Source organism: Streptopelia decaocto (assembly GCF_964273445.1).
Source record: "Streptopelia decaocto genome assembly, chromosome: 1".
Classification (NCBI taxonomy): Eukaryota; Metazoa; Chordata; class Aves; order Columbiformes; family Columbidae; genus Streptopelia; species Streptopelia decaocto.
In genome coordinates, this window is record NC_138663.1 from 2,021,281 (window position 1) to 2,045,935 (window position 24,655).

General features: G+C 51.1%; 2 protein-coding genes across 5 annotated transcripts in view; one reads left to right on the forward strand and one right to left on the reverse strand.

Annotated features, from left to right (window-relative positions):
• Window positions 1–558, reverse strand: part of FBH1 (F-box DNA helicase 1) — a 31,686-nt gene extending 31,128 nt beyond the window's left edge. The window contains exon 1 of the mRNA XM_082074998.1: window positions 433–558. Within this exon, the coding sequence (XP_081931124.1) occupies window position 433 (1 nt within the window). The 5' untranslated portion in view covers window positions 434–558. The remainder of the gene's footprint in view (window positions 1–432) is intronic.
• ANKRD16 (ankyrin repeat domain 16) lies at window positions 544–24,560 on the forward strand. Of its 4 annotated transcripts, XR_014186255.1 has the most exons (10): window positions 544–689; window positions 2,323–2,657; window positions 6,706–6,926; window positions 11,044–11,086; window positions 12,911–13,019; window positions 14,296–14,457; window positions 18,060–18,138; window positions 20,546–20,749; window positions 21,045–22,745; window positions 23,271–24,556. XR_014186255.1 is itself a non-coding variant. In XM_082075155.1 (9 exons), exons 2-8 carry the CDS (start codon window positions 2,332–2,334, stop codon window positions 20,704–20,706), a joined length of 1,101 nt encoding a protein of 366 aa, XP_081931281.1. In that variant the 5' UTR covers window positions 544–689; window positions 2,323–2,331; the 3' UTR covers window positions 20,707–20,749; window positions 21,045–24,559. The 4 variants fall into 4 exon arrangements, 3 of the variants coding, with proteins under 3 accessions (XP_081931281.1, XP_081931282.1, XP_081931283.1); XM_082075155.1 differs by having other exon boundaries at window positions 21,045–24,559; XM_082075157.1 differs by having other exon boundaries at window positions 582–720; window positions 21,045–24,560.
• Window positions 24,561–24,655: the final 95 nt, after the last annotated feature.

A 24,655-nucleotide genomic window follows, 5' to 3' on the forward strand; every position in this document is an offset into this window, starting at 1 on the left:
ATCCCCCCTCAATCCCAAGCCCCCCCCATTACCAAGCTCCCCCTTCACCACACCCCCCCCAATGCCAAGAACACCCCCTCGATATCAAGGGTGCCCTTCAATTGCCAAAGCTCCCCACCAATGCAAAGGGGGGGCCCTTCTTGAACCCTCTCTCATCCCAGGGCCCCCCTGCTCAGCCCCCTTAATATCAGGGTCACCCCCATTACCAAGTCCCCCCCGCCCCCCAATACCAAGCCCCCTCCATTGCCACGTGTCCCCCATTGCCAGGGGTCTCCCCAATGCTCGGGGTCCCCCCAATGCCAGGAGACCCCCTTCTCAAACTCCTTCTCAGACCAGGGACCCCTACCCGCCCCCACCCCCCCCATTACCAAGGCCCACCCGTTGCTATGGACCCCCCCTGTTGCTAAGGGGGTTGCCCCCCCCGCTACTCACTCCGCGCGTTCCGCTGCTTCCGCCCTTCCCCGCCTCGCAGACCAATCAGAGTGCGTTGCGCAGTGCGGCTGCCCAATGGAGTAGCACTTCCGGGTTCAGACGACGCCAAAATGAACCCTTAACGCTGTCGGGGCCGAGAGAAACTTGCCCGGAGTTTCTTTATCGCCCCCCCCCCCCCCTCCCCCCCCAACCCGGGGGGAGTGTGACGTCACGGTGAAGCGTATCGCCACGCGTGACGTCACCTCAGAAAAACGCGGGTGGGTTCGAACCCCCACGACACGGGCAGAGGTGGGCGGGAAATATGGCGGGTTTCCCGCCTTGGGCGTTGTGGGGGGGCGGGGCGGCTTATATTTCTGAACTTGCTAAGGGGAAAAGTGAAATTCTGCTTTTCCTGAAAAACAATTAGTTTCTGGTTTCCCTGAGGGAAAAGGAAATGACACGTTTTCCAGAGAAAAAGGGAAATTTCTGGATTTCCTGAGGGAGCAACTGGTTTTCTTTAGAGAAAAATGGGATTTTCTACTTTTCCTCAGGGAAAATTAAATTTATGTTGTTTTTTCCTGAGGGAGAAACCTGGTTTTCCAGATGGAAAAGGAAAATTCTTCTTTTTTGAAGTGAAAAGGATACGTCTGGTTTTCTTGAAGGAGGGACCAGTTTCTGACAATTCCCAATGGGAAAAGGATATTATGGGGTTTTTTTGGAGGAAAAGGCCAGTTCCTGGTTTTCCTGAGAGAAAAGAAGTTGCCTGGTTTTCCTGAGGGAAAAGGAAAATTCTACTTTACCAGAAGAAAAAGAGACTTTCTGGTTTTCCAGAGGCAGAAGCCAGTTCCTGCTTTTCCTGAGAGAAAACTCCTAGTTTTCCCAAAGAAAAACGGACTTTCTCTTTTTCCTAAAGGATTTTCCTGAAGGAGGAGGAAATCTCTGGTTTTCCTGAAGAAAAATGGGAGTTTCTATTTTTCCTAAAGGGCAGGACAGTTTCTAATTTTCCTGAGGGGGAAGGAAATATCCGACCACACCTGGAATATTGTGTCCAGTTGTGGCCCCTCAGTTCCAGCAGGACAGGGAACTGCTGGAGAGAGTCCAGCGCAGGGCAACCAAGATGCTGAAGGGAGTGGAGCATCTCCCGTGTGAGGAAAGGCTGAGGGAGCTGGGGCTCTGGAGCTGGACAAGAGGACACTGAGGGGGGACTCATTCATGGGGATCAATATGGAAAGGGGGAGTGTCAGGAGGATGGAGCCAGGCTCTTCTGGTGACAACCAGTGATAGGACAAGGGGCAATGGGTACAAACTGGAACACAGGAGGTTCCACTTAAATATGAGAAGAAACTTCTTCTCGGTGAGGGTGGCAGAGCCTGGCCCAGGCTGCCCAGGGAGGTTGTGGAGTCTCCTTCTGTGCAGACATTCCAACCCGCCTGGACACCTTCCTGTGTCACCTCATCTGGGTGTTCCTGCTCCATGGGGGGATTGCACTGGATGAGCTTTTCAGGGCCCTTCCAACCCCTGACATTCTGGGATTCTGTGGTTTTGCTGAGCAAGAGGCTGTTTTCTGCTTTTCCTGAGGGGAAAAAGGAAATTTCCCATTTTCCGGAGGGCACATCTGTTTTTTGCATTTCCCAAGCAAAATAAGGAAAGTTCTTGTTTTCCTGAGGGGAAAAGGGATTTCTGTATATCCCGAGAGAGAGGCCAGATCCTGATTTTCCTAAGGAAAAGGGCATTTTCTAAAGGGAGAGATCACTCCCTATTCTTCCTGAAGAAGAAGGAAATGTCCAGTTTAACGAGGGAGAGGCCACTTTCTGGCTTCCCTAAGGGACATGGTAAATTCTTTTTAGAGTCACTCCGGGAAATCATGCATTTTGAGCCTGTAATGTTGATTTTTGCCTCTTCTTTTTACAGATTTGGGCCATGGCGGAGGGGCAGTGGCTGCGGCTGGTGCAGGAGGGGCGGCTGGAGCTGCTCCGGGTCGAGCTGCCCCCAGATGCCATTCGGGGCTCGGCGGAGCAGAACTGGCGCTACGGGCGCTCAGGAGACACATTGCTGCACCACGCAGCCCGGTACGGACACCGCGACGTCCTCGCCTACTTGGTGGAGACGCTGGGGATGGACGTCGAGGTGTTTAATAGCGACTACAAGAGGCCCCTCCACGAAGCGGCTTCCATGGGATATGGGGAGTGTGTTTCCTACCTGCTGGAGAGAGGAGCGAGCGTGGACTGCTTGAAAAAGGCAGATTGGTAGGTGATGGGTTTGATTTGCCAGGGGACAGAGTGGTGTTTGAAAGGGGTTGGATGCAGGAGGTGGGAATTGGACTGGAGGAGAACAGGAGCTGAGGGGAGACCTTCTGATCTCTGAACTGCCTGAAAGGAGCTTGGAGCCAGGGGGGTCGGGCTCTGCTCCCCAGGAACAAGCGCCAGGAGCAGAGGAAACGGCCTCAAGTTGCGCCAGGGGAGGTTGAGGTTGGATGTGGGGAACAATTTCTTCCCCAAAGGGCTGTGGGGCATTGGAACAGGCTGCCCAGGGCAGTGCTGGAGTCTCCATCCCTGGAGAGCTGGACAGACGGAGATGAGGTTCTCAGGGACGTGGAGCAGTGCTGGGGTGAGGGAACTTTTGGATTTAATGATCCTGAGAGTCTTATCCAACCAAAATGATTTTATGATTTAGAGTCATGGAATCACAGTATACTTTGGGTTGGAAGGGACCTTCCCAGCTCCCCCAGTGCCCCCCCTGCCATGAGCAGGGACATCTTCACCAGCTCAGGTTGCTCAGAGCCCCGTCCAGCCTGGCCTGGGATGTCTCCAGGGATGGTTCATCCACCACCTCTCTGGCCAACCTGGGCCAGGCTCTCACCACCCTCAGGGCCAACAATTTCTCCTGAATCTCCCTCCTTTAGTTTAAAACCATGACCCCTTTTCCTCTCGCAACAGGCCCTGCTCAAAAGTCTGTCCCCATCTTTCTTATGGGCCCTTTTTAAGCACTGAAAGGCCACAATAAGGTCTCTGCGGAGCTTCTGTTCTCCAGCTGAACACCCCAACTCTCTCAGCCTGTCCCCAGCAGAGCTGTTCCAGCCTCGGGTCATTCCTGTGGCTCCTCTGGCCCCTCTCCAGCAGGTCCATGTGTGTCCTGTGCTGAGGACCCAGAGCTGGACCAGCACTGCAGGGGGGTCTCCCCAGGGTGGGGCAGAGGGGCAGGATCCCCTCCCTCCCTCCACCTGCTGCCCATGCTGCTGGGGATGCAGCCCAGGATACAGTTGTTTCTTTGGGCTAAATTCCAGCCTTATCACTGATTCCCCCACCTGTTTATCACAAAAGTTGTAAATTACCGCTTTATTCACAGATCCAATTTAAAAGCTTTCATCCACACTTATTCATTCTTCCCCACTTCCCTGTTTGATGGGAACCAGTGATCCTGTGTCCTGGTCCTCAGGGACTGAAATAAGATAAAAAGGAAGTTTTACTTCTGTTTCCCCCCAGCAAACACAGCCTCTCCGCTCAGATTTGCTACTGATATAATAGCAACAGCCTCAAGAAACAACTGGTTTCCTCAGGGCTTTTGTTTGCCTGCCGCGTGGGTAACACATGAGCAAATGATGAGGGAATGAGAAGTGGGAATAAAAAAATAAAGCCTGAGCCACGAACAAGCAGCAAACGTGATTAATGTCAGTCTTCTCTTGGGGAGGGAGATTTCTGTGTACCACCTTGCAAAAGAAAGGAAGGATTCCCCCCAGGCCACAAAGAAAAGCTTTGGGGAGGTTGTTTTGAAGCTGAACGGAGAAATACAAAACCAGATCTTATAATTCGAAGCTGTGCTGACATCAGGGGAGCGGAGGGAGGCAGAGATCTCATGAGCTGCGTGTTCCAGCCTGGTTTTCTTTGATGGGCCCGCAGCACCTTTCTGTCTATGGATTAAAGACGGGGACTTACGTGTTTGCCAGTACGTGTCCCAGCCCTGGGACAAAGTGTCATTTGCATTGAAAATATATTCAGATCTGAGGCATCGTATAGAAACGGAACTGCAGGGAAGACGGAGCTCCAGGCTCAGCTCTACCACATCGTCCCCAGCAAACACAGGTCTAATCTCTTTTTAAAAATCTCTGTCACTGGAGATTTTATCTCCCTTCTCAGCGATTTTTCTTGTCCTTACCTGTCCTTAAAACTGGAGCATTTCTCCTAAACACGAAGCCAAATCTCTCTCCCTGCAATTTAGGCCCACGAGTCCTTATTCCCTGTGTGCTGGGGAGTTCTTGTGCCACAGCTTTTCCTGAATGAGGAATGTTTGTTGGGTTTTTTTGGCCTCCCAGCTGACGTCTGTGGGTTGGTGAAGAAGAGATTAGTCCTCTCCGTGCTGGAGAAGTGTTCATCTTTTCCGGAAAGCTCAGAAGTTTCTGTCCGATCCGCACGCCCACCCAGCGTTCCATGATTGGGGCAAGTTTATAAACAGATAAAATGGAGAATGCAGCTCCTACTTGAGGCCGTGAAACTATTATTGTTTTACAGTGTGGTAATTAAGGAAAATAGGGGTTGATGCTGGTGAGGGCAGTGAAATTAGTGACTTTAGTAGAGCCAAACATGGGAGATGTCTGTGGGTTCACCACCTTGAATTGCTCACACTTTACCTTGTGAGTAAACCCTCAGCTAACGTGTGTGTGCTGATGGCTCTGGGCTCTGTCCTCCAAAGAGGCTGCAGATCCAGTAACGTCACTGGTCCTCACTGGGGAAGGATGGACAAGGAGATAACAACAACCCCATGAACACTGCAGGCTCGGGGAAGAGCGGCTGGAAAGTGCCCAGCGGAAAAGGACCTGGGGGTGTTGGTGACAGTGGCTGAACATGAGCCAGCGTGTGCCCAGGTGGCCAAGAGGCCACCAGCATCCTGGCTGGTACCAGCACTGGTGTGGCCAGCAGGCCCAGGGCAGTGTCCGTCCCTGTGCTGGGACCTGGGGAGGCCAAACCGCCAATCCTGGGGCAGTTCTGGGCCCCTCACGCCAAGAAAGGCCTTGAGGTGCTGGAGCGAATGGAGAGAAGGGAACGGAGCTGGTGAGGGGCTGGAGCACAAGTGTGATGGGAGCGGCTGAGGGACCTGGGGGGTTCAGCTGGAGAACAGGAGCTGAGGGGAGACCTTCTGATCTCTGAACTGCCTGAAAGGAGCTTGGAGCCAGGGGGGGTCGGGCTCTGCTCCCCAGGAACAAGCACCAGGAGCAGAGGAAACGGCCTCAAGTTGCGCCAGGGGAGGTTGAGGTTGGATGTGAGGACCAATTTCTTCCCCAAAGGGCTGTGGGGCATTGGAACAGGCTGCCCAGGGCAGTGCTGGAGTCACCATCCCTGGAGGTGTTGGACAGACACGGAGATGAGGTTCTCAGGGACATGGGGTAGTGCCAGGGGTGGGTTAACGGTTGGACTCAATGATCTTAAGGGTCTTTTCTGACCAAAATAATTCAATGATTCTATAACAGGTCACTAGGAGGAGAAACTGTGATGAACCTGCCCTGCTGCCAGGCAGGAGTGGGGTTGGTTGTTAATCTACAGCGCCTGGGTTCTAGGTGTGAAAACGTGCTCATTGCTGGATGGAAAGCAGAGAGTGGGCTGGTCGCTGTGTTTCTTTGCCAGATGTACCACTGGATTTCTAGGACGACATGCAAAATCCATGCAAGGCACAGTTTGGAAACTGTGCGGTGGAGAAGATGCTGTTCCTCTGGGGAGCTTGTAAAAATGTTTTTAAATATCAAAGGTTCTTCCCATGCATGTAAAACAGGACAAAACTGTGAAGAGCTTCACTCTCAGGCCAGCTGCTATGCATCAGAAATGTTCCAGAGTGGCATTCATTGATAGACTCGTGCCCTGCTGCTTGGAGATGGGGAGTTGTCTGTGGTTTGCTGCCTGTCTGGGGTCAGAAACACTGATTTTAACAGCTCTACCTCACAAAAATCCAGACCCCATATTACCTGCATGAGAAAAGTAGTGCTGTAAAATCTCATGGGTCCGTATTCAGCCTGTGTTGAGCCTCAGTCAAAGCATCCAGATGCAGGTGAGATGATAAATTTAGCCCTGGGCTTGGAGAAATTCTTTAGCCAGAAAAGTTTCCTGCTCCCCCGGAGCGGTTTTAACACATCAGTTTTCCCTCTGGCTTCCTCGCCACAGCTGGCACTTGGCTGCTGTGTTTTATTAAGCCAGTTGGTGCTAGAGACAACTTTAAATCGCGTTTCAAGCCCAGACCTTAGAACAAAATCCATCAGGCTTGTGTGGCGCTGTCTCTCTGGTTATTATATTTGCCTCATTTTAATTTTAGGACCCCCCTCATGATGGCTTGCACCAGGAAAAACCTGGAGGTGATCAAAGCTCTTGTGGAACATGGAGCCAACCCGCTGCTGAAGAACAAGGATGGCTGGAATTGTTTCCACATCGCCAGCCGGGAAGGCCATCCCCAAGTCCTCCGGTACCTGCTGGATGTGTCCCCAAGCTGCTGGGACACGGAGAGCACGATAAAGAGAACACCACTGCACACAGCAGGTAAAGAAGGGTCTCGTTGCCACCGAATGGGTTGGAAGAGAGAGTGGGCAGTGGAGAACAGGCTCTTGTTTCAGTTCAGGTTTATCTTGGAGGAGCAAAGCCTGAGTTTTATTGATACAAAACCACAAGAAAATGGTTAAATAATAATAATGAATAAACTAAGTTACTGAAATTCAATGAAAATGTGTTAGTGGTGGGCACTGGGAGCTCACGCCTCTGAACTTCCGTCCGCTACGTCCTTACAGGGTTTCACCTCAGGACAGACACTTCGTGGCTTTCAGATGAATAAACAGCAAGAATTAGGCTTAGTATTTTGTAATGATGTGCCAAAGACTCAGTTTGTGAGGTTAGGGGGTCCTCAGCTGCCATTTCACTGGGTTTTGCCTGTGTTTAAGTGTGTTTTTGTGGTGGATAATTTCTGGGTCTGCACCAGGAGTGCTCACCATCACCCACTGGCTCTGGCTTCCTTGGATCAGGGTGTTTGTCTCCGTCTCTGTCTCCTTGTGACAGACGCATCTGAGCTCCCACAGCTTGGGACACAATGCAAAACACTTGCTGATTTATAAAGCTGCGAATTGCACTTGGAAAATCTGCAAAGCTCCAATATTGTGGAATTTTAAAACTCCTAAAAACCAGTAGAGCTGCTGACAGGCACCGTTTGGGACCTGCTGGTTTGGTTTATAGTCTTGTCATTGGTTTTTGTAAGAGAAATATCTTTCTAAATGCTCCATTTTGCTGCGTGTGCTTGGTGGGTTTGGTCGTTACGACAAATCTGAAGAGCTGTAGGGTCTTTGGACACAACCTCGGGAAGAAGCATCACAGAGTTTTGTTATTCTCAAGAAGGCTGCATTGCGTGGTGATGAATCCAAAGTGCCTTTCTGCAAAGCAAAATGAAATTTTCTGCTGGGAATACACAGCCGATGTTGTTAGTGCTGGAGCCCGGGGGGTCTGATTCCCTTTCTCTGCCCTTTTCCTTGGTTTCAAAGGAGATAAAAAGGGAGAGAAATTGTTTGAGGAACCGCAGGCATCATCTGTAGACGTGGTGAGGAGCAGGAGGACACAGTTAAGTGAACGGTGACCCAGAGACAGTTTAGATTTCGTTTCTGGCTTTCTGACTCTTTCACCCTTAAGATGTGGGAGTAATTAATTTTAATTTATAAACAATGCACAAAGTGCCTCAGTTAAGTCCTCTGAGCCTTAATAAGTTGAATGGCCCAGAAATATGTTAACGCAGAATTAAGTTTGTCCCGCTGTGTCTCAGTGCACTGGTTACCCAGAGGGAGTGGATGATGGAGTGAGCGAACAAAGGGAGAAGCGTGTGACACCAAGTCGGGGTGACATCGTGGAGCAGGCTCAGCGCTGGAGGGTGGTGGCCCTGAATCTGAAAGATGCCCCATTGCTGAGGGGGGATTTTCTGCATGTCCCGGGGCTCATGTTCCTACAGGAGAAAGGAGTGAGAAGAGCCACCCCTCAAACCTGCGTTACCTAAACTCATGTCCCGAAGAATTGAGAGTCATAGAATCACAGAATCATGTTGGTTGGAAGAGATCAAGTCCAACTCTTAACCCAGCCCTGGCACTAACCCACGTCCCTGAGAACCTCCATCAGTTCTGTGTGCTCAGTTTTTGGCCCCTCATGACAAGAAAGACCTTGAGGCTCTGGAGTGAATTCAGAGAAGGGAACGGGGCTGGGGAAGGGGCTGGAGCACAAGATCAGGGAGTCCAACCATAACCCACCCTTGGCACTGCCCCATGTCCCTGAGAACCTCATGTCCGTCTGTCCAACCCTCCAGGGATGGTGACTCCAGCACTGCCCTGGGCAGCCTGTTCCAATGCCCCACAGCCCTTTGGGGAAGAAATTGTTCCCCACATCCAACCTCAACCTCCCCTGGCACAACTTGAGGCCGTTTCCTCTGCTCCTGGTGCTTGTTCCTGGGGAGCAGAGCCCGACCCCCCTGGCTCCAACCTCCTTTCAGGCAGTTGCAGAGAGTGAGAAGGTTTAATAGGGGTCGACTCTCTGGAAAGACCCGAGGTGTGGTGGGGAGACCCCCGCTGTGCTGCAGTGAATCTCTTGAGTATGTTGCTCCTTGGTTGTCATTCCCATTACTTCTCTGGCTGTCTGTCCCTGTATTGTCCTCATCAGCAGTGACAGTCCCAGCCCAGGGGCTTTGGCTGCTCCTTAGTCCTTGTGCTTGACCTGGGAATGAAAAAAGCTGCTGATTTGTTTGATGTTTCAGGCTGGGCGGTGAGGAGCACGTTGCCTGAAGGAGAAATGGCTGATTCTCATTTATTTGCATGTTCTCCTGTCCCTGCTCCATCCCAGGGGTTGTGTTTCCATGTCTGGGCTCGCAGCCCCAGCTGAGCCCTGTCCCCACAGAGATGTGGGCGTTGGGTGGGGATCTGGAGCTTGAGGATTTGGGGACAGGGGCAGGGTGGGGTGTATCCCAAGGAAAAGCTGCTTTTGACCTTGAACTTCAAGTCTTCTCCCTGCCTCGTGGTTATTGGGGTACGAGGGTACAGACAGCGATGGTGGATCTAGCACCCAGTTCTCAGTGCTTCACAGAGGTGTCTTCATCTCTATGTTGCCTCCTACATTTGTCTTTCTCTGTGGCAAAGCCATCAATTTGGGTTGATTTCTGGTCATTTTACAGCTCCAGGTTAGACCCTGGGCCACCCATTGGCAAAGAAGCAGCCGATGTGGGAGTGACTGGGCAGCAGGAAGGGCTGGAGCTGCTTAAACCACCTTTCCCCCAGCATAATTTTAACCCAGGATGATACTGGGTGTTGCTGTGGGGTGGGTACTGGTCCCAGTATCCCCCACACACCACCACATAGCCCATTTACACAGAGGAGTGGACACAGGTGAGGGGCTGGAGATGATACTGGAGCTACTGGGGGAAATCATGTCAAGAAGAAATCGCCGTCTCAATGAATTTCCATCCCCAGAGTGTGGATGTGAGCACATTAACCCGTGACCAGTCCAGCTGGCTTCCTGGCACACATATCCCTGGATAAATGACGGGTAGTTTTCTTCCCTCCCCCACTTTTATTTTTTGGGTCGATTCCTCAAGCTTTGCTGCTTCTTATATCCGTAGCCTGAGGCGAGAGAGCGGAGGAGACATAATTAGAGGATGTGGAGTGCAACAGTGGATCTGAGAGCTGCAGCGTTGTTGTCTCCCTGTTGCTGTTAAGGGATCTGATCGTGTTGTTTGGGTTGTTTTTTCTTCACATAACTTTGGGTTTTTTAAAGCCTCCGTTTTGAAAATCCTTTTCACAATGTGTTTCTGCCTCTATTTATCTCAGCTCAGGTGATAAATAGGGAGGATGGGGACCCCTTGTTGGGCTTTCAAAGAGCATCTATTGTGCAGCTGCATCTGAAGGTTATTGCTAGTAAGGCACCTTTGCCAGGGGCCCTTCTTCCATTGAGTAAATACCTTGACGTAGCAGCTCTGCGTTTGGTTTGATTTTTTTCTTTATTTAATTTGTTTTGCAAAATAACCTGAGGAAAAAAGAAAAAAAGCCAGATTAAGGCTGTCTGCACATTGCTGTAATATGATTTTTTCTAATTATTTTTTTTTAAGGAGAATATTTTGGTGCGTGATGTTCAAATCCTCCCCCACTGTTGTTGTTTTTCCTCCGAGATGCTGTCTGGGTGAAGATGCTTCATTAGGATGATGAGATGGGAGTGATGGGGAGTCCAGAGTGGCTGTGGAGGGGTAGAAATGCCATCCAGCTATTCACCAGCTCCCCGCTTTGTGTTCATTTTCCTCCTCACAGATTTCACTTCAGGGATTAACAAACACTCGCAAGAAAAGATCTTTGTGTCAGCCTAATTCCATATACTGTTCTCATGCATTCTGCAGTTAAATGGTGCTTATATGCATATTTTTATATGGTGTTTTCCTATAGGATCAGGGGAAGAGAAAGCTTGAGATCTGGAGACGATGTTTTAATTACAAGAAAAAAAAAAAATCAAAAGCTTTGAATTTAAAGCCTCTTGCAACCCCCTCCCGCATCATGAGTAAGCCGAAAGGCTTGGAAACCTGATTATATTTCACCGTAGGCAGACGGTGGCATGAAAATATAAATTAACCCTGTGTTTTCTCTCTGTCTGCCAGCGATGCACGGCTGCGTGGACGCCGTGGAGCTGCTTCTGGAGCGGTAAGTGAGCTCCCTCCTTCCAGCCGCCCGCGCACAAAGGCCGTTTGTGCCGTCCGCGGACGCCCAGCTGCACCGCACGCTATCCCAAGCCCGTCTCCCTTTCCTCTGTGTTTTTCACAGCCGTTCGGGGGGTCTTTGAGACAAGGACACTCCGCTTGGGCTCTGACTTCAGCGTGACATAAGCCTCGGTTATATAACACGGCTCTTTTTCTATGCTGATTCATCCCTGTTGCCTCCCATGTGGCCGAGGCCATACGATAACAACACAAAAACAGGGGGTTTTGGCAGCTTGGTTCTGGCTGCAGCTCCTCTAAGCTGGACTCAGCCTCCAGGCTTTATTTTTCAGGCTGGGGCTTCTGGGAGAATGCTGTGAAGTGGCTTTAAATCAGCTTGTGCTCAGTCATCCTGACCTTGTTACCTTCCGAACCAACCCTGCCAGAGCTGGAGCAGTTTTCCCTGGGCATCGCAGCCGCTGCTTTTCACAGCTCCCATTAGCCAACTCGTCCCAGCCTTCTTAATTCCTGTCCGTGTTTGGCCCAGCATAAATGTAGCCCTGTGATTCAAGACAGGTTTCAATTTTAATTCTGTCTTCTCTCATTTCAACTGAGCTTTAACCTGAGCGAGACGTGCGGGCTGCGTTTTAGTACATGGCGTTGTGGCGGGAGGATGTGGTTTTCCCCTCTGTCAGGGCAAGGCCTGTGTGTGCTTTACCCTTCCAGAGATCCTCTGTTCAGGGGGCAAGGGAAATAAATAGAAATGATGCGTAGAGCCCTGTTTTTTGTGCAGCCAAACAAGCTGCACCAGCTGAATAGCAGATCGCTGGCCAAAAAACAGACTGTGCCCCAGTGCATAAAGCACCAAGACAGGTTTCTAGAGTCATAGAATTGTTTTGCTTAGAAAAGACCATCAAGATCATCAAGTCCAACCATAACGCACCCCTGGCACTACCTCATGTCCCTGAGAACCTCATGTCCGTCTGTTCAACCCTCCAGGGATGGTGACTCCAGCACAGCCCTGGGCAGCCTGTTCCAATGCTCCACAGCCCTTTGGGGAAGAAATTGTTCTCCAGATTCAACTTCAACCTCCCCTGGCGCAACTTGAGGTCGTTTCCTCTGCTCCTGGCGCTTGTTCCTGGGGAGCAGAGCCCGACCCCCCCTGGCTCCAAGCTCCTTTCAGGCAGTTCAGAGATCAGAAGGTCTCCCCTCAGCTCCTGTTCTCCAGCTGAACCCCCCAGGTCCCTCAGCCGCTCCATCACACTTGTGCTCCAGCCCCTCACCAGCTCCGTTCCCTTCTCTCCACTCGCTCCAGCACCTCAAGGCCTTTCTTGGCATGAGGGGCCCAGAACTGGCTCCAGGATTGGCGGTTTGGCCTCCCCAGGTCCCAGCACAGGGACGGTCACTGCCCTGGGCCTTGTGGCCACACCAGTGCTGGTCCCAGCCAGGATGCTGGTGGCCTCTTGGCCACCTGGGCACACACTGGCTCATGTTCAGCCGCTGGCACCAACACCCCCAGGTCCTTTTCCAGCCGCTCTTCCCCAGCCTGCAGCGTCCATGGGGTTGTTGTGACCCAAGTGCAGGACCCGGCACTTGGCCTCGGTGAACCTCAGACAATTGGCCTCAGCCCATCAATCCAGATCCCTCTGTAGAGCCTCCTGCCCTCCAGCAGATCAACACTCCCACTCAGCTTGATGTTGTTTACATGGCCTACAGACAGGCTTTATATATGGCATTGATAATCTCCTGCCCCACTAATGCAAAGCAACGAGTGCAGGAAGGAATTTAGAGCTGCCAACAACTCTGTACAGGCTTTTCTTGTCTCTCCCAGGTGCCAGTACAAACCTGACAGCAGAGACAAATGTGGAGTCACTCCCTTTATGGATGCAATCCAGAATGGGCACGTCAACATCGCCCGGCTGCTTCTGGAAAAACACCAGGTAGGTGCCAAAAACATAAAAACGTCATCTCCCTTCTCCAGGACCTGACTGAGAACTGCCAGGATGGGCAATCCATAGAATCATTTTGGTTGGAAGAGACCCTCAAGATCATTGAGTCCAACTGTTCCCCCAACCCTGGCACTACCCCATGTCCCTGAGAACCTCATCTCCGCATTTGTTAAACCCCTCCAGGGATGGTGATTTGATGAATCGATGTGAGATGCCCACCTGAGGGCTGATTTGTGCCTCCCTTGTTGTCTCCTTTGCCATCTCTCGGCCTCTCCACCACACCAGTTGTGACGTTAGTCAGAAACTGTGCCACACTGGTGCAGCTCGCCGGTTTGGCTGAAAATGATTGTGACAAAACCAGTCAGTCCGTTTGTGCTGCACTGGCAGGTGGAGTTGGCCAACGGAGCCCCCAGCATGGCACAGATAAGGCCAGGGAACATGGTACCGCACTTTTCAAGATCAGAAACTTTGGATTTACTCAGCCATAACACCAGCAGAAACAGTTTGATGCCCATGTTGTGTTTGAGTGTGTAGATACTTGTTGACTTCAATAGATGTTCGTTTGCTTGTCTTCACTCATCTGGCCCTTACAGGATAAAACATTTGTGAAGTTTGCTTACGTTTGTAGCCTCGCATTTCAGACAGCGAAGACGGAATAGTTGATTTAATTTCCTCGTTGCTGTGCCCTGGCTCACTGCCATAACGTAGCACTGGAAATGCTAATGGCCGTGTTTATAAATCCATGAGTCAGGCCCACTAGACTTCAAAAGGCTGGATGATACCCTTGAAGATGAGCACACTGTGTGTTACTTCCCTTTATCCTTCTTGAGTTTACATTTTTGCCGTTCAGAGACTCACAGGAGAGATCTCCTGAGGTTACCCGCCCGTCTCTCTCCCTCTACCTGTATCCAAATTCTTCCCCACCAGAACAACGCTTGGAGATGGGCAGTTTCTTGCCGGTTTAAAGAGTTGAAACCCATCATATGTGCTTCAGAAAAATAGAGGGGAGGTTCTGTTTTGTTTTGTTTTGTTTTGTTTTTCTGGTCTTAGTTTTGCTTATCGCTTCACCATCTCAGCAGAGAACTGGCTCTGGTCTACAAATCACGGCACTACCAATGCAGCGGTCATGCTGGTGACATCCCACATGTCCATTGCTGTCACCATGGCCGTGGCAGGCAGATACGATTCTTCTCGGGCCCGGTGATTGTCCTTGAAGGTTTTGCCAGGCTGTTCATCGCTTTCCCTTTTCCCTTCTACCCCATTCCAGGCCTGTCCCACAGCTGTGGACGCTTTGGGTGCTCAAGCTCTGCACAGGGCAGCTGTCACGGCACAGGATGAAGCCATCCGGTTCCTCGTCTCCGAGCAGGGCGTCGATGTCAACGAGAGAGCGACGGACGTTCAGCTCACAGCGCTGCACTACGCAGCCAAGGTTTGTCCCTCTTCACACACTCCCTCTGCAAAATCTCTGCCCGTTGCTGTGGTACAGGCAGAAATGTAAACCAGTCTGGTTCAGGTATTTGCCAGTGATGGTGGATTTACATTCCTAACTCATCCTCTGTCACTGTCCCTCTGCTTCTGACCAGTCCCAAACCCTGTTGAATGGGTTTTAGACCCTCGTTAAGTGTGTCCAGCTGTCTGCAGAGTGGTGGTGGTGGTGTGGTTTAACCCCAGCCCGCAATCAAAACCACAACAGCTGCTCGCTCACTACCCCAGCCCCAAGTGGGGAGAGAATCGAAAGGGAAAGGAGAAATTCATGGACTGAGATAAAAACAGTTTAAGAAAATAACAAAACAATACTAATATGGAGTCACAGAATCATTTTGGTTGGAAAATACCCTCAAGATCATTTAATCCAACTGTTAATGCTGCCAAGTCCACCTCTACCCCATGTCCCTGAGAACTTCATCTCTGTCTGTCCAGCCCTCCAGGGATGGTGACTCCAGCACTGCCCTGGGCAGCCTGTTCCAATGCCCCACAGCCCTTTGGGGAAGAAATTGTTCCCAGATCCAACCTCAACCTCCCCTGGCGCAACTTGAGGCCGTTTCCTCTGCTCCTGGCGCTTGTTCCTGGGGAGCAGAGCTCGACCCCCCTGGCTCCAAGCTCCTTTCAGGCAGTTCAGAGATCAGAAGGTCTCCCCTCAGCTCCTGTTCTCCAGCTGAACCCCCCAGGTCCCTCAGCCGCTCCCATCACACTTGTGCTCCAGCTCCTCACCAGCTCCGTTCCCTTCTCTCCACTCGCTCCAGCACCTCAAGGCCTTTCTTGGCGTGAGGGGCCCAAAACTGCCCCAGGATTGGTGGTTTGGCCTCCCCAGGTCCCAGCACAGGGACGGTCGCTGCCCTGGGCCTGCTGGCCACACCAGTGCTGGTCCCAGCCAGGATGCTGGTGGCCTCTTGGCCACCTGGGCACACACTGGTCCATGTTCAGCGGCTGTCACCAACACCCCAGGTCCTTTTCCAGCCGCTCTTCCCTGAGCCTGCAGCATCCATGGGGTTGTTGTGACCCAAGTGCAGGACCCAGCACTTGGCCTTGTGTAATCTAACATAAGAAAGTAGAGGTGGAAAGGCGGAGGGAGCTCCCAGGCTCTTATCTATGTCCTTCGCACAGGAGCTGTTTTGAATTCCAGGCTGTGAAAGTTGTTTGAGCTTTGCCTTCCTCCCATCTCAACTCTGTATGGGAAGCAGGACCTGTGGGTCCTGTAACACTCCCGGGGAGCACAGATCCCAAAAGCCTCATTGCTGACTGGGATCCCTTCTGCACTGCTGTCACATCACAGCATGCAGGACGCTGGCAGCCGGTGACAAGGGGAGCTCCCTGCTCAGATCCCTGCATGTTAAACCTCTTAAGCTTTAACATGCAGCACTCAGAGCCCAGTCTAGACTTGTAGTGGGAACAACGCAGCGTCCCAGTGCCCCGCTTCGACAAAAGCATCAATGACACTTACTGAGAGTGCTGGCAACAGTATTCTCCTCCAGCAGGACCCGGCCGTGGCATTTGCTGGCTCCCACAAAAGAGGCCTTTCTCCCAGCTTCTCTTCCTCATGCTCCGAGAAACCATGTTGAAAGCCCTTTTGGTTGCCAAGGGTACGTTTAACAGCAACGCTATTGGGGAATATAATGTGCCTTGGAGAAGATCCCAGCTCTGTCTTGGCGAACGGCTCATTGGGGAACGATTTGATGTGTTTCTCTTCCTTCCCGAGGCTCAGTGTCACTTTATATTTACAGCACCGTTTGTTTGGCTGGTGGGCTTTTTTTTTTTGTCTTTTTCTTATTACTTCGCATTTATAAATACAGGAAAATCAAATTACGCTTTCAATTCAATTTGCTGCCAAGGTTGTGGCAGTTCCTGGCGTGCTGTCTTCACCACGGAGAGGGGGTGTGTAGCCAGAAACAGGAGCCTTGAGCAGGAGGAGAAGATGCTCCCGAGTCGTACGATATTCGGGGGAAAATGAGTAGGTGGCGGGGATAAAAATAAGGGCCTTCCATTCTCATGCTGCACGACAAAGACTAATTCATCGCATCGAGGAAGTAATTACAAAATCAGGCGTGTTATTTAGGGAGAGGGGATTTATTTTAAGGAGAAGCTTGTGCAGGGAGGAGGGGTGTGGGGGCTGTATTGCATTTTCCCTGCAGAGTTTAAAATTTGCTACTTAGAGAGGAAAGATAGAGGACGCTGTGGGTCGTGATGGTGTGAAAACGTGGTGCTCTGTGTCTTCTCACAGGGCGTTATAAATACTGGAGTAATCCTTGATGAAACACCAGTGCCTGAGGGTACCACGGGCAGATGCGCAACCATCCACATCCATCAGCAACAGATTGTGCTCTGAGTTGAAATACACCTCAGTAAGAGCAATTCCAGACCCCCATGGTACGTGAACTGGATTTACAGTGCAGGAAAACATGACTTTTTGCTGACATTTAGTCCTTTTAACAGCCAGCTGCCAATTATGAAAGGTTAAGTCAGGGCTCCTATGGCTTTGTGGCCGGCTGGAGTTAAAAGCAATTTAATTGAGTTACTTGATTGAAGGTGAGGACTAGGGAGGCAAAGGCAAGATGGGTCGCAAAATTAGGGCGCTAATTTGCTATTAAGAAACACTTTAGGTCGTGTCACCCCATTGTAAGTTGGAGACCATTTGTGCATTAAATTCTCTGCAGCCGCTGGCAAAGGCAAAAGCAGGAGACAATCCTCCATATTCCTCACACCTCAGGGTACAAGGTGACCACGATCAGGAAGATCATATGGGATCTACCATTGTCTAAAAGCAGTTTCACCTGCCTGGATGTGGACTGGGTTGTGTGTCTTTGGCTGTACCACCACCACCAGACACAGCTCTGCGCTGTAGCGTGATTTGAAGCACTGTAGGTCTTAATTAAACACTTTTGCGTTTAAAACGTGGCATTAAATGTTCGCAGAGAGAATTATCATTGCTCCTGGGGTGCCTCTTATTTGCTTTTTCAGCCTCTGGGTTGGAATTCCTGCCAGGGACATGCGAGACGTGCAGACACGCTCCAAGCTCCGACTCCTCTCACAGTTGCCAGCAGAAGGGCTGGAGAAGGTGCCTGGTGGTTTCTCTGACCGATTCCCATCGGGTAACAGCAACATGTCTGCTGTTCCTGGGCAATCGCTGGCTAGTGGAGCTGATCCGCGCTGCCACAAGCAGCCAACCCTGATATCCAGCTGCTGGAAAGTCCTTTGGAGCCTGGAGCAGCTCCTGGTAGCGCCAGATTTGACCATGCCAGAGTAAATCTGCATCCGTGGCCTCCCAGGTGCCGTATGCACCCAGGGACAGATCACAGAATGTCTTGAGTTGGAAGGGACCCACAAGAATCATCAAGTCCAACTCCTGTCCCTGCACAGGACAAGCCCAAAATTCACACCATGTGTCTGATGGCGTTGGCCAAAGGCTTCTTGAATATTGAAGATCGCTTGCAGCCTCCTTTCTTTTCAACCTTGTGTTGTTTCTGCTAAATGCAACGGTGACAAATCGCGGAGCTGGTTCTGAATAAATAATCCACGTATCTGTGCTCACTGCAGGAAGGACACACGCACACCATCCAGACGCTGCTGTCCCTCGGCGCTGATGTCCACGCGAAGGATGGGAAGAACCGCTCTGGTAAGGCCGCTGAGCTATTTGTTCACCCTCTTGTATGACAGCGAGATGCGTTTTAGCAACAAGAGCCTGGCCTCCAGAGCAGCCCGCGCTGCGTCTGCTCAGCGGAGCGTGCAAGGAGATGCCAGATGCACGTATGCAAATGGCTCTTGGAGCAGCGTGACGTGTATTTTAGGGTTTTTTTTTTTTTGCAGCTTTCATTCACTGGATTTTCTGATGTCTAATGGCATGGTTGAGCTTGAGCTGCGGCCTTTCCCCCAGGGGAAAGAACATAGATGCTAATTTCTTATAACCCAGCTGCTTATTTTGCATGAAACTGTCAGGAGCTCAGTATCATTGACACGGCAGCCTTGCCATCAAATTTGGTTGAAGTCAGCCGATTTGAAGCAGTTAGGGTGGGCAGACAAATACAGCGATCGCACAAGCTCTTAAGCCTCAGTTGTTTAGCAAACTACCTAGGAATGGCTTATGAGCAAATAACAGAGAGTTTGAACGTAAATATCGTTGCTATAGCGATGGTGGGGAGTTGGCATTCCCAGCGTGAGAGTATGAGACATCTCTTGCATCAGCATCTCTGAAAAAAAAAAGAAGTATATAGAAATGGTTTCAGCCATTGCTAAAATTGGCAACTTACCCAGTCTTCAGTTTTGGTTAATAACACGCTTCAGTGACGAGCGTGAACAGTCTTGTATCGTTCTTGATCTCTTCCCCCCACCCCCTCAGCGAGTAAATTCGAGCTCTGCTGAACTCATCCAACCCTGGGATGTTTCTGGTGGCTCTTTATGCCTGTTGGCTGCCCCGTTCCCCGGCACCTTTGCTGTGTTAGTGTCTGTGGGATGAGCTGGGAACTGGGCTGGATTATTTCAGCCTCCCCAATGGGATGCTCTTTGCTGCACACAGTGCATGGAAACCTTTCTCATTTATTCCCCAACCCTGAAGTGATCTGGCAGGGAGCCTGTAAATGCCCCTGGTGACATCCAGAGTAGCTGCAAGCCTCTCTCTTCCATGTCACTAGTAAATCCACTCCAAAAAACAGAGTAATAAGAGACCCCAAGGCTGCCTGCTGTGTCCCACAGCCTCCCCCTCCTGCGGTGGGCACCCTCTGCCCATGAGTCAGTGAAAATGAACCAAGTTGGCCTAAATATCCTCAATATGTTTGCAAACCTGGTTAGCTTTGGTTCAGCCAGGTTAGTACTGCTCAGTGGACTGGAACAACTAGTAATCTGCAAGGGGGAGAATCACAGAATAGTTTGGGTTGAAGGGATCTTCCCAGCTCCCCCAGTGCCCCCCTGCCATGAGCAGGGACATCTTCACCAGCTCAGGTTGCTCAGAGCCCCGTCCAGCCTGGCCTGGGATGTCTCCAGGGATGGTTCAGCCACCACCTCTCTGGCCAACCTGGGCCAGGCTCTCACCACCCTCAGGGCCAACAATTTCTTCTTCATGTTTGTCCTGAGTCTCTCTCCTTCAGTTTAAAACCATCACCCCATCACCCCTTGTCCTGTCACAATAGGCCCTGCTCAAAAGTCTTTCCCCATCTTTCTTATGGGCCCCTTTTAAGCACTGAAAGGCCACAATAAGATCTCCCTGGAGCTTCTCTTCTCCAGCTGAACACCCCAACTCTCTCACCTGTCCTCCCAGCAGAGCTGTTCCAGCCTCGGATCATTCCTGTGGCTCCTCTGGCCCCTCTCCAGCAGGTCCATGTGTGTCCTGTGCTGAGGACCCAGAGCTGGACCAGCACTGCAGGGGAACGGGTAACAGCTGCGGTAAGGGGCTGAAAATGTTTTCTACCAGCATGGCTGGGTGTGGAAGAGGGGATGACCCTGGTTGGGCAGGTTTAATTGTCCCGTTGCTGCTGTAGACATGCACAGCTGTGGCAGCTGAGCCAGGCTGTGCCATCACACGGCTGCTTGGCTGCGTGGGCCAACTGGGGAAAGTCATAGAATCATGGAATCATTTTGGTTGTAAAAGACATTTAGGATCATCGAGTCCAACTGTTAACACAACACAGGCACTACCCGCGTCCCTGAGAACCTCATCTCTGTGTCTGTTCAACCCCTCCAGGGATGGTGACTCCAGCACTGCCCTGGGCAGCCTGTTCCAATGCCCCACAGCCCTTTGGGGAAGAAATTGTTCCCCACTTCCAGCCTCAACCTCCCCTGGCGCAACTTGAGGCCATTTCCTCTGCTCCTGGTGCTTGTTCCTTGGGAGCAGAGCCCGACCCCCCCTGGCTCCAAGCTCCTGTCAGGCAGCTCAGAGATCAGCTCCTGTTCTCCAGCTGAACCCCCAGCTCCCTCAGCCGCTCTTGAACGGAATCATCATTCACCCTTTCACCCAATTCAGTTTGTTTCTGAATCAGATTGAGGCTGAATGTGGCATTTTGGCTCCTGTCACGATATCTTGTCCCCCCCAGCCCTGCACGCCGCGTGCGCGGGGCAGCAAGCAGACGCTGCACGGATCCTGCTCCGCGCCGGGCTGGAGGACGCTCCGGATGACACCGGCACGTTGGCACGGCAGCTCGCCAGGAAGCCAGATGTGATCCAGGTGTTCCAGGAAACAGATGTCAGCGCCTGAGACCTACAGGGAAAAAAAGAGAAGCCTGTTTCATTTCAATGTGGTACGTTAGTTATCGCTTAACAACTATTCAGGTTTAGGCAAACGCCTGTTTAAAAGGATGGGATTTTCACCTGAGGATTGAGCAGAAAAACCAAGCTCGACATTTAGGGAAAAACGTATTTTATATAGGATAATGGACATTAAAATCATGTTTTAAATAGGATTATCTCAAAAAAATAATGGATGTAATGGGTCTGAGCTATCACACTCCTGTACTGACCCCGTCCTTGGAAATTTACGGCTTTTCTTCTTTCACTTCCAAATTTCAGGGATGAATTTCACCTTTTCTCTTGCAGCTCCCAGCGTGTCCAACCAGCTGAGGCTGCAGCTCCCTGAAGCGGAACCCTCCAAGGAAGCTGCCCCTGGGGACCTGCATGGCTTGAACCCTCCAGAGCCTGCGATGTTTCCCTTCTCCTAAAGGAGAAGATACACCTGGGTCGGTGATTTTTATAGCCCTTAATGAACTTGCTCTCCACTAATTTCTTAAATTGCTTTAATTGGCCACCTCTTTCAGTAGCCCCTGAGAGGCTGAGTGCATTGTGGGGTGAGCCCTTGGTGACTCTTCCTTCATCAGGTTTGAGCTGCATCAGCATCTTAACATCCTTTTTGTGTCCCAAAACCTGCTGAGATCAATGCAAAGAGCTTGACCTTGCAGTGACACCAAGGGTTTTTGGATCAGACTGAAAATAAGAGGTATTTGTTATTCCAGACAGCCTTGCGTGGCACTTACCAGCACCAATGAACTTCAAAAAACACCCAATCCTGCTCTTTGAATATAGGGAAATAGCTTAAAATTTAATGTAGCCAGTAAGTCTCTTAACAGCCTGGAATACACATCAAGGTAAGCGCTACTGTAGCTGTTTGGTTTATTTGTATCCATCTGGAATTATAAATTTGGGTTTGCATAGAAACACAGCACGTCCCTGTCTATATGTAACGTCAAGATGTAAAACAAACCAACAGGATTCTGCAGTTTTGGTGATAACAGATGCTAAAAATCAGGCCTATAGCTGAGTGAGCTGCGTTTTGCTCTGCCCACGCCACGGTGCTCACATCGTGGTTTGATGCACGACCCACGTGCTCCCGGGTGGGTTTAAGATGATCCTGAGCCCTGCTTGAGTGAGAAATTCCCACCCCGCGGTCCCTGGAGCAGAGTTTGTGGTGACAATGAGCCGAAGCGACAACATTGCTGCTATTTCTTGAGTTAAACATCCTTTACATGCGGGGTTGAGGCCTTTCCCCCTCTGCCGGCTCGTGTTGCGTGAGGAGAGGCAGTGGCTTTATTCCTCTAAACATCCCAAATCCTTCTATAAATCCAGCCCTGGCTTCCATACAGCGAAACTACAGCCTGGTAAATGCAAGCGGCAACTTTATTCCCACTTTTTATTATTTTAGCAAACTGTGAAATAGCTGTTTCCTCTTAATATCCCTGCTGACAAGCTCAGGTTGCTCGTGAGTCTCAGCTTCGATGAGAAAGCGAGAATGTTGTCAAATGCCCGTCTTGGCAAACACCTTGAAAACGTAAAAGGGAATCTGCATTATTTTTAAGGTGCTTTATGATTTCCAAAGGCTTCTGGACAGAGGGCTTGTCTGCCTGGGACGGACAGCTCAGGCATCATGCCCAAGACCAAAAGCAAGACATAACGGCAGCGACTTTTATTTACCCTTCTTTTAAATCTACCCCTCATGCAATAAAAAGATGCACAGAAACAAACTGGCTGTTGTCATCACAGGCGATCAGGTACAAAAGGACATTAGAAAAGGAGCGTGGATTCAGCTGCGCGCCTGAAAATGAGCTTGGGGAAGAGTCCTTGTCGTCTTTCGTGCTGTTTTTGCCATTGCTGAGCCCGGCAGCTGCCGTGCGGCTTCGGCACCATCCTGTTACACCACATCTTCCATCCTCGGGCCCTGCAAATGTTCCTGCAGCCATGGAGGAGAAGACGTAGCGACTTCGTCTTGTAGGACGTGGCTGAGATACGGTAGAAGCGTCTGGATAGGTAGGAACTAACATTGCAACACTGTCAGAGCTTGTTGGGAGATCATACAGGAAAATAAGGCATTTTATTCTTAAACAAAATTGATTTTGCTCTGGTGGTTGCACCATCGCACCCTCCCAAACCCACAAGCACCAAGACACGTGTGCCCGGGTGGTCTTGCCAGGTCTCCTTGCGATGGAAGGAAGGTGGGTTGGACTGGATGATCTGCAGAGGTCCCTTCCAACCCCAGCCACTCTGTGACACCAAGGACAAGGGACTGCAGCTATTGTGTCCTTGTCACATCTCCTGGGCTTTCCTTCGGTTGGTGATGGTTTTGGATGTGCACTTTTGTTCCTCTTGGGAGCTGGCAGTGATTTTTGCTCCATCCCATTCCCCTTCTCCATGAGTTCTGAAGATTCACTCTCTGGCTGTTCCCTCTTGACCTTGGTGGCCCAACTGGTAGACATGAGCCAAGACCTTGAAGACCTGCTGAGCAAGGTGCATCGCCACTAACTTGTTTTGCCATCTCTTCTGCTGCTTCCACAGCCAAACCTTCCTCCTCATCCTCCATCCAGGCCGATCTCAATGTTCCTACTGCAGATACGTCCATCTGGACATCGCTGGAGTCCTCTAAGCCAACCTCCATCTCCCAACAAGGCCTCCTACCCATCCCAAGCTGTGTGTCACCAGCACGTCTGATGGGGATTTATGGAGGTGGCTCATGTCTGACGCTACGGATGTTGAAGAGGACGTAGAAAACCTCAGAGACCAGAAAGAAACATTCCTGAAGGGCCCAATGCTGCCACCTGCTCCTTCCACATCGCCTGGTGCAGAAGGAGGTTTGTTGCCAGTTCTTGGACAGAAAACGTCACCATCTTGGCGCTGGCGTCACTCGCTCCTTGTGTGCCCTCCTGCCGACCGCTCCGCACCACCGACCCTTCACCAACACCCTGGATATTAAGATCTATATGTTTTTCTTACCTGCGTGTGAACTTGGTGCAAGACGCTGAGCCCGGCCATCGATGAGCAACGTTCACCGTGACACCAGGTTTGAGTCTCCAGCTTTTGCTCCTCCAAATATTAAAGTAATTTAAAAAAAAAAAGCCATGTTGCTCCCCATTAGAGCCACCACCATGGCGTTTCGGCTGCGTGATGGAGCTTTGCCCTGCTCTCCATCAGCCCCGACGCTTTGCCCTCCTCATTGTGCGTCCCGGTAGATACGGAGGACGCAGCCATATGATTAAATTAAGATTTCTTAAGCCCAGCGGGTGTTTAATCCATTCCGCTGGCCCAAGATGCGTAAGCAGCTTTGCCCCTTCCCCGGGATGCGGATCCACGGGGCGTAAAAACCGGCGTGAAGCCGGGAAATTCCTGCCTTGCTTCCAGGAAGTGGTGGGCGGTGAGGATTAAAAAAGACCTTTTAAATGTAAAAAAGGAAAGCTCGAATCTTCTTGAAAGCGGACTGGCTGCTTTCTTGCTGCAGACGGGGGGATTTGATGCACCCGGTGTGATCCTGAGTGGGAGAAACAAGCTCTTCTTGGAGTGTTTTTGAGGTGAAAAGGGGGAAACACGAGCAGCGGCATGTGCGAGAAGTGAAACTTGCGTTCGGGAAGTAGAAAGATGCTATAATTATCGTTTGTTGCCCTGATAATTAAGAAAGTGTTGCCGTTTAAAGCGCTGGGATGTTATGGAAAAGCCCGCGTGGGTATCGAGCGGGGCACCCATGGGTGCTCTACCGCACACCCGGTGCCACCCTGGGGTGCTGATGGGTCCTGGTTGCACGGGGAGCACCAGCGGGGCCTTGCACACGCGTGCACGCCTGCTTTGCACACGGATTTAACCACTTGCACACTCAGGCGCCCTTTGCGCACCCGGGGGCCGTGTTGCACGGCGGCACGTGCCCGTTGCACACGCGTGTGTCGCGCTGGGCG